This window comes from Triticum dicoccoides, chromosome 7B (genome assembly GCF_002162155.2).
Source record: "Triticum dicoccoides isolate Atlit2015 ecotype Zavitan chromosome 7B, WEW_v2.0, whole genome shotgun sequence".
Lineage (NCBI taxonomy): Eukaryota > Viridiplantae > Streptophyta > Magnoliopsida > Poales > Poaceae > Triticum > Triticum dicoccoides.
The window spans coordinates 348,153,885-348,163,062 of NC_041393.1; the positions used below are offsets into that span (position 1 = coordinate 348,153,885).

The 9,178-nt window shown below is 41.0% G+C and overlaps 1 protein-coding gene across 1 annotated transcript; it reads right to left on the reverse strand.

Annotated features, from left to right (window-relative positions):
• Positions 1-4,116: 4,116 nt before the first annotated feature.
• Positions 4,117-7,101, reverse strand: LOC119339737. Its single transcript, XM_037611676.1, has 8 exons — positions 6,981-7,101; positions 6,630-6,899; positions 5,647-5,911; positions 5,479-5,560; positions 5,268-5,392; positions 4,950-5,190; positions 4,486-4,841; positions 4,117-4,396 (listed from the first exon to the last, which is right to left on the reverse strand). Exons 2-6 carry the CDS (start codon positions 6,791-6,793, stop codon positions 5,128-5,130), a joined length of 699 nt encoding a protein of 232 aa, XP_037467573.1. The 5' UTR covers positions 6,794-6,899; positions 6,981-7,101; the 3' UTR covers positions 4,117-4,396; positions 4,486-4,841; positions 4,950-5,127.
• Positions 7,102-9,178: the final 2,077 nt, after the last annotated feature.

A 9,178-nucleotide genomic window follows, 5' to 3' on the forward strand; every position in this document is an offset into this window, starting at 1 on the left:
CGCGAGCGGTAGAGCACCCAAAAGAGAAATTTATTTTGAAAATTAGAGATGGCACATGCAAATTTTCTTAAAACGACATGGAAATACCGCATATAGGTAGATATAGTGGACTCATATGGCAAAACTGGTTTAAAGGGTTTTTGATGCACAAGTAGTGATCATACTTAGTGCAAAATGAAGGCTAGCAAAAAGATTGAGAAGCGACCAACCAAAAAGCGAAAAATCTCGTACCCAAGCATTAAACATAAGTAACCCCGAATAATGCACCACAAAAAGGATATAAATTTCATTGCATAACTATTGACTTTCGTGCTTGCATAGGGAATCACAAACCTTAACATCAATATTCTTACTAAAGCACAATTACTCATCAACATGACTCACATATCATATCGTCATATCTCAAAACCATTACTAAGAATCAAGTTTATTTTGTCCAATGATCTTCATGATTTTTTTATATCCTCCTTGGATATCTATCACTTTGGGACTAATTTCATGTGTTGCTTTTGATAAGCTCAAACAAATATAAGTGAAGAACATGAGCATAATTTTTCTTTCTCTCAAAATAATCTAAGTAAAGCAAGAGAGAATTTCTGAAAATTTTACAAACTCCTAAATAAATCTAAGTGAAGGATGAGAGCGTTTCTTAAAAATTAACAAAGCACACCGTGGTCAAAAAGATATAAGTGAAGCACTAGAGCAAAATACATGGTTCTAATAATTTAAGTGAAGCATAGGAGCAAGCATAGCATAATTTTTGGCTCTCTCAAAAAGGTGTGTTCAGCAAGGATTCAACACTTAAAACACAAAGCAAAACAAGCAAAGACTCATATCATACAAGACGCTCCAAGCAAAACTCATAATATGTGACGAATAGAAATATAGTTTCAAGTAAAATACCAATGATTGTTACAAGACATTGGGGATGCCACTCGGGGGCATCCCCAAGCTTAGTTGCTTACTACTTCTTTGAATATTACCTTGGGGTGCCTCAGGAATCCCCAAGCTTAGCCTTTTACTAATCCTTATTCCTTCATCCATTGTAAGATCACCCCAAACTTGAAAACTTCAATCACACAAAACTCAACAAAACTTTCGTGAGATCCGTTAGTATAAGAAAGCAAACCACTACTATAAGTACTGTTGCAAACCTATTCTTATCTTGTTTTTGCATTATATCTACTGTATTTCAACTTTTCTATGGCAAAAACTCATCAAATATAATCATAGAATCATCAAAACAAGCACACAACGCAAAGAAAATAGAATCTGCTAAAAATAGAACAGTCTATAGCAATCTGACTATTTCGAATACTTCTGTAACTCCAAAAATTCTGAAAAATTAGGTTGACGTGATAAATTTGTCTATTAATCTTCTGCAAAAATAATAAACTCAAAAGCACTCTTATGTTAAAAATGATAAATAATCTCGTGAGCACAAAAGTTTCTGTTTTTCAGCAAGATCAAATCAACTTTTACCCAAATCATCCCAAAGGCCTTGCTTGGCACAAACACTAATCTAAATCACAAAAACACATCTAACCAGAGGTATAATTGGGTATTTTATTAAAAGCAGCAAGAAAACCAAAACACAAAAAGATACAAGTTGGTTTGCCTCCCAACGAGCGCTATCGTTTTACGCCCCGAGTTAGGCATAACGCGTATGATCTAAGTTTTTTCATCCTTATCCTTGTTTTCCTTGGAGGTGTTTGTGTCGGGAGGTTTTGTAAATAAAACATAAAACACATTATCCATGGAAACCTTAGCACTATCAAGTTGCTCTTTATCATAACCCCTTTGATTTCTGGTAGCGATCCAAGAATAGTGTTGATTAACATCATTAAAAACTTGTTGGATCATATCTAAAACGGGGACTTGCTTTTTAAGATTCTCATCAAAGATTTGGTTATATCCAACCAAATTACTCAAAGCATAATCACTATTATAAAGAATTTCATCAATCACGGGTTTTTCACGATTCATGCCATAAAATCAAAGATTTCTCTAGCTTCCCGTATTATGTAATCAAATTCATTCATCAAAACAAGAGTGGCTAACTTTTCAGCTTTAGAATTCTTTATAATGGGCAACTCATAGAACAATCTTTGCAAGGTGGCATGAGTATGAATAAATCTAGTTTCAAGTTTCAGAACAAGTGCCGAAATAGCTTCTGCATAAGATTTAGTCCTTTTATAAGTATAGGAATATCATCAAGACTTAGTTTCCCGACACAATTAAAAAATTCTTGGATATGTTCTTTTCCCATAAAATCCCTTGCCCCAAGACAAAAGTTTTGGCATCCAGATTACCCGTATGCTCCATTTTAGGAGTTAGGCAATCATCTGTTTCTGCCATACCATAGTCACTCATGGTGACGAGTTCAAGCAAATAAGAGATCTGACGAGAAAATGGCGAACGAAAAAAGGGCGAATAAAACGGCAAATTTTTGTGAAGTGGGGGAGAGGAAAACGAGAGGTAAATGGAAAATAATGTAAATTGTAAGGAGATGAGATTTGTGATTAGGAACCTGGTTGATGGTGAAGATCCTCCCCAACAACGGTGCCAGAAATTCCTTTTGATGTCTGCTTGAACTACGTCGGTATTTTCCCAAAGAGTAAGGGATGATGCAGTATAGCGACGGTAGGTATTTCCCTCAGTGATGAGACCAAGGTTATCAAATCAGTAGGAGAACCCCCTCACACCACGTAAACAACACCTGCACACAAATAACAAATACTCGCAACCTGACATGTTAAAGGGGTTGTCAATCCCTTTCGGGTACGGCGCCTCAAGATAGGTAAATAACGTGGGGTAAAAGTGGTAGATAGGATAAACAGATCGCATAACAAATAAATTGCAGCAAGGCATTTTTGTATTTTTGGTTTAATAGAACTGAAAATAAATGCAAAGGAAAATAGACCACAAAGGCAAATATGATGAAAAGTGATCTGGGGGCCGTAGGTTTGACTAGTGGCTTCTCTCGAGAAAAATAGCAAACGGTGGGAAACCAATTAATGTTGAGCAATTGATAGAACTTCAAATAATCATGACGATATCTAGGCAATGATCATTATATAGGCATCACGTCCAAGATTAGTAGACCGACTCCTGCTGGCATCTACTAATATTACTCCACACATCGACGCTATCCAACATGCATCTAGTGTATTAAGTTCATGGAGAAACAGAGTAATGCAATAAGAACGATGACATGATGTAGACAAGATCTATTTATGTAGAAATAGACCCCATCTTGTTATCCTTAATAGCAACGATACATATGTGTCGTTGCCCTTTCTGTCACTGGGATCAAGCACCGTAAGATCGAACCAATCACAAAGCACCTCTTCCCATTGCAAGATAAAGAGACCAAGTTGGTCAAACAAAACCCAAATATCGGAGAAGAAATACGAGGCTATAATCAATCATGCATATAAGAGATCAAAGAAGACTCAAATAACTTCCATGGATAAAAACATAGATCTGACCATAAACTCAAAGTTCATTGGATCCCAACAAACACACCGCAAAAAGACTTACATCATATGGATCTCTAACAGACCATTGTATTGATAATCAATAGAAAGAGAGGAAGCCATCCAGCTACTAACTACAGGCCCGTAGGTCTACAAAGAACTACTCACGCATCATCGGAGGCACCAATGGACATGATGCACCCCTCCGAGATGGTGTCTAGATTGGATCTTGTGTTTCTGGACTCTGCAGCGGCTGGAATTGATTTTCGTCGACTCCCCTGGGGTTTCTAAAATATTGAGGTATTTATAGAGCAAAGAGGCGGTCCAGGGGGCACCCGAGGTGGGCACAACCCACCTGGGTGCGCCCGGTCCTCCAGGCGCGCCCTAGTGGGTTGTACTCCCCTCAGAGCACCTCCAGGTGCTTTCCTGGCCCACTGGATGTATTCTGGCCCAAAAAAAATCCTCAAGAAGTTTCGTTGCGTTTGGACTCCATTTGATATTGATTTCCTGTGGTGTAAAAAACATGGAGAAAACAACAACTGACATTGGGCACTATGTCAAAGATTAGTACCAAAAGATGATATAAAATGATTAAAAATGATTGCAAAACATCCAAGAATAATAATATAACAGCATGGAACAATAAAAAATTATAGATACATTGGAGACGTATCATCTGCCCAGACCAGTCCGACAGTGGAAAAAATCATCCAACCTCGTGTGAACTCCCATGTCTACAAAGCAAGGAAATTCATCACATGCACTTGTGAATGTGAAACCATTCTGTCAATACGAATTTAATTTTTCCACAAATGTATCTGATGCTCTATGACCACCTGCCCCTGTTCCCTAACCATGATGCGTGGTTGTTCCCTGACCATGATGCGTGGTCGCCACCCTGATTTGCTCGTCAGTGGCTACACAAAATACACACATGCATTAGCTACCCTCAACATGGCCATCATTTCTAAAAAAAATCATCTACTTGTATTTGTATCCCACTCACCCTTCTGGTCATACATCTTCTGATACATATGTGCAAGATGGTCATTATTTGCCAATTGCTCCATTGCTTTCTATTCAATCTCGTGTTGACACTTACTTGCAAGCTCTTCATGTTTCGCCTGCTACTCCTTTGATTCCCTTTCCGTCTCTTCCTGACATTTCGTCGCCAGTTCAGCGTCTTTATCTTCTTGCTCGTTTAATCTCCTATCAATCTCCACCAGCCAGTCATGCTCATGATCAGACCATTCTTCGAATCAACATCTTTGCTGCTATCAGTGTTCACCATGCACACAACCACTCCCGGGGTAATCATTGATTTTAGTCAGTTTGCTTGATGGCTTGCTTCCTCAATCACATCTGTAGTAAATACATATGGCTTAGTCATTAATTTAGCCTCTATTTTTTTTGACTACACTATGTACAACACAAATATATCTCCAACCTTGGGAAAAATAAGTTACTTACATTCCTCATCCAGCTCTTTCTGGAGCTGCCTCACACACTCCCCGTCAATGTCTAGCACACGAGGCTGTCTACTGCTATCCTCATCGCTCTCATGTTTCACAGTGACATTCCTGGCTCCAACACACCATGCCAATCGTTATATTTTTGCACGATGAAGTTACATGTCTTCTCCCCCCATCTACAACAGTAGCTTGCATTTCTGTGATCTCTTGCAATATATTCCCCATTTCATTTTCATCTCCTGCCAAGCCCAACAGTTCCATTTTAATTAGTTTGTTTAGGAGATCCATGTTTTCATTCAGTGAACACTCATCACACCTTCTGCGTGTTGCACACAACAGATGTGGCCATGCTATGCCCGAAGCCCGGGGGACTTGCATCAATGGCATTATGCCTTGACACAGCGGTCGTTGCATTCGCCACTTGCCTCTGACGCATTGGTCCTACATTTTTGAGCACAAACAACATGATCAAAACATACTCACAAACAAATGTCATTTGCCCGCCAATGTATCTTCTATATACCAACCATTATCCTCTGCTCGTAGCAGCCTTATCAGAGCAGGGCATTCGCAACAACATGACCTTGTGTTCTCCACACCAGCTTTCCCCTGCATAAATTTCCGGAAATTCAGTCAATGTACAGCAACTCTGCTCTGTCAGTAGCCCCAGTAAAAAGCAAAAAATTCATACTCACCGAGCAACCACAGACTATTTCCTGCATGCACTTCGTCCTCTCAACATTCAGTTGGCTCTTGCCGTATCGAATACCAAAGCCCTTTTCCCATGAATACAGATTGTAAAAGTCGTATGCCTCCCCAACCGAGTTGAACGTTGTGCCGATAGTTTGGGTTATGACATTCTCAGTTGGGTTTTCGGCATAGCTACGAACGACCTTCTCAGATGCACTGGTGTGGTTTGGGCAAGGTGGGCGACTTGTAGCTGTAGCACCGGTCCTCAACCTACAGACCATTATCCATGTATAGCTTTATTTTTGCAACATTAAGAAAACACGACGTTCAAAGGAGAAATTAAAAATATTAATGCCACCACTATACATTATGTATGGTTGCAACAGCAACCAGACTTTAAACTGCCTCCTTGGTCTAATGTTAGCTATTTCACCCACTGAATTTTTTTGCACCCAGTTAGCTACATGCCGTTACACTTATACTATTTATTTCGATCATGAAAAATCGCCTAACTGTCATTTCTCTAACTACCAGGGAGTCAGAGAACCCTGAACAAGTGCAATTACATTGCTAACACTGGCAACTATGCTTCTAGGCATGCAACCCCCAGATCAAAGCAAAATGCAAGAGGGTCAGCAACACTGAATACTGCAAGTTCTATAAATCAACTCTCTGCTTTCTTCATTTGGTAGCATTTGAACTTGACAACTCCCCCCCCCCACAGGCAAGCACTGGAACACACCACCTGCAATTTTCTGTTCTTGTTCCAGTGTCAAGCTTTGAATCCCTAGTAACCTTTTGACATACATCTATGCATCTAAACACTCGGAGGTACATCAAAAAACTTATTAATGCAGCTAAGTTCCATCTAGTGGAAACACAGAAATGTTGTCTGCCAGACGTGAATTTAAGTGCCCACAGACCCAGCTAGAATGAATAATTGAACTACATATGCCTGGGTAACTACACGATGAAATCCACAACTGACCTCTTGTTCCATCCAGGCGCTCGGGGGTTCATCTTCCCAGTTGACAGCTCTGAACTGGGTGGAGAACCGCCTTTCCTCTCCGCTGCTGCTTCACTGGCCGACAAGATTTGTGCCTTCGCTGTGAAAGCTAGACCCTCCGGCTCCGGTTGCGCCTGATCCAGCATCTTTTGCGACGCCACCTCACGCTCCACTACCGTACCGACCGCTATTGGCTCCGCCACCACCGGGGCGGGAACCAAACACTCACGGACCTCCTCAAGGAAAGTGGATCTGAGGCAGACCAAACGAAATCAGTTTAGAAGACTACTTACGCTGCGTACAAAACGAAGAGGCGGTGCAGGGAAGGATTACGGCTGCCATGCTGGTCGTTGTTGCCGCCGTTGGCCGCCGGAATCCGCCAGAGCTCCCAAAATTAGGTCAGCTGTGTGCTGCCGAAGGTACCGGACGACCCATTCAATTACCGCCCGAGACCACACCGACCGAAAAGCAAACTTTCTGGGCCACGGATCTGACGTCTACGCGCTATCTGATCCTCGGCCCAAGTCATCAGTGGCGAACGACGTCCCAGCTCCTTCAAAACGAGGCCCACCACACACGCCTGTCCTATACGTATTACGCTACAGTTTTAACAGCCCACAGCCAGGAGTATAAACAAATGGCACAGATCCTAATGCGCTTTTGAAGGGCCTAAATAAAGAGCTCATTTGAGCCTGAGCTCAATTACTCCACGTCCGCTTGGAGTGGTATATACATGCATGTGTTATATTGAAGTAATATATAGATGATGAGAGAATCAAGGAGTATGCCCATTGAAAAGTCAGTATATATCGATAGTGCTTTCTCAACCTGGTATATACTTGTCTTTTCAAGCGGTATGAACCCACGCACAAAAAGTGGTATAAACTGTTATTTTTATTTGGGTTACATACTTTTTGAAGTGGCATATACTTGTATTTTCAAGTGGTATTAACTGTTTCTTTATCTGGGTTACATACTTTTTCAAAGTAGTATATACTTGTCATTTCAAGTGGTACAAACTGTTTTTTATTTGGGTTACATACTAATAGTATTGGAAGTCGGAGTGCTCGATGGTTAGTATTAGCCGGGCAATTAGAACCTAACTAGGTATAACTGTTCCAAATCAAAAGTTACGTGAGAGCAGATTATACGTACACTCAAAAAAGAAGCATATACTCCAACTTTCTACAAGGTATATATTGGTATTTTTTATTTGCGATATAATATATCATATCCTAAGAAGCATATACTTGGATTAGCCGTGTATACATTTATTTACATGTCCATTTCCCTAACAGCAGGTTACCACTGTCGGTCGTGTAGATCGGAAGAGCGGCAACACGAGGTGGAGCAAGCTAGCTCGACCAGGAACCTGGTGCAGCAACGCCAAGTTGGATAACTGGTCATGGATGAACTTGTTTGAGTTTTGGCCATGTCCCATCACGGCTTCTGGTCGGCTTCACGTTGCACTAACCATCTACCGGCAATGCAAGCCAAGACCGTAGAAGAAACTGCTCCTAAAATTCCTCAGCCTGTGGCTTCTGAGGCTGTGCAACAAGAGGCTGTGAAGACTTCCACTGCAAATCTTTAGCCCAAGCCACAAAATCCTCACTCCAAGAAGCAGAAGTTCAAGGCTGATGACCTCTTTGCTGAGCATTATTTCTTCTCTGACTTCAATCCATACGACTCTGCTCGACTTCGTCGCAAACGTTTTTGAACTGCTGCTCAGATGAATTTCTATTTCTCATTGCTGTTTGATAAAGATGAAGTGTTTGACCATGAGCAACTTCCTCATGTGGATATGGAGTCTCTGCCTTGGTTCACTCCAGTCCTCATTGTTCTTCATAATGTTGGTCTACTCAACTTCTACACCGACATCTGCGATTGGAATGAAGAACTCATTTTTCAGTGCTATGCTACTTTGCATATCACAGGCAATGTTGATGATGTGAATTCATGGGTACTAGACTGGATGACTGAAAACACTCACTACAAAGCTCCGGCCTCTGAATTGCTTCATGCTGTCCCAGTCAGTCCTCCCACTGAAGGTGCTCTGAAACTTTATGAGCAACTTGAATTTTCAAATCATTTGATGTAAGTACTGATGAAGCCTTTGAAGGCTGTCCAAGCTCCAAGGACCACTTTCCTCGTCAAGGATTTGCTCTATGTGCCAAGAGCCGTTTATCGTATTTTGGCCAAAACCCTCAGTCCAATCAAGGGCCACAACTCTGAAGAAGAAGTTGTTGGCATCATGAAGAATCCACTTTTCAACATCATGCATGGTATTCCTATCAACTACCATGATTTCTTCACGAGGACTTTGGCCAATGTTGCCCTATCACCATTTGAGTTGAAGCCTTATGCTCCCTAGATCATGAAATTCATCAGATAAGGGTCTTCAATTCATTATAAGGCTGACTTTCAGAATCATCTTAGCTTTTTACCCCCAATTGAAGTCCTCAAACGGACTATTTGCTCAGCTGATGAGAAGGGAAAGGTTGTGATCATTGATGAAGGCAATCGTCCTCTGG

Coding starts and splice junctions, on each gene's coding strand:
- LOC119339737 (XM_037611676.1), bottom strand. CDS start 6,793: ATGCTGGATCAGGCGCAACCGGAGCCGGAGGGTCTAGCTTTCACAGCG. Junction 5,912..6,629: donor GCGCCTGGATGGAACAAGAG/GTCAGTTGTGGA, acceptor AATGGTCTGTAG/GTTGAGGACCGGTGCTACAG. Junction 5,191..5,267: donor TTGTGTGCAACACGCAGAAG/GTGTGATGAGTG, acceptor TGGGCTTGGCAG/GAGATGAAAATGAAATGGGG.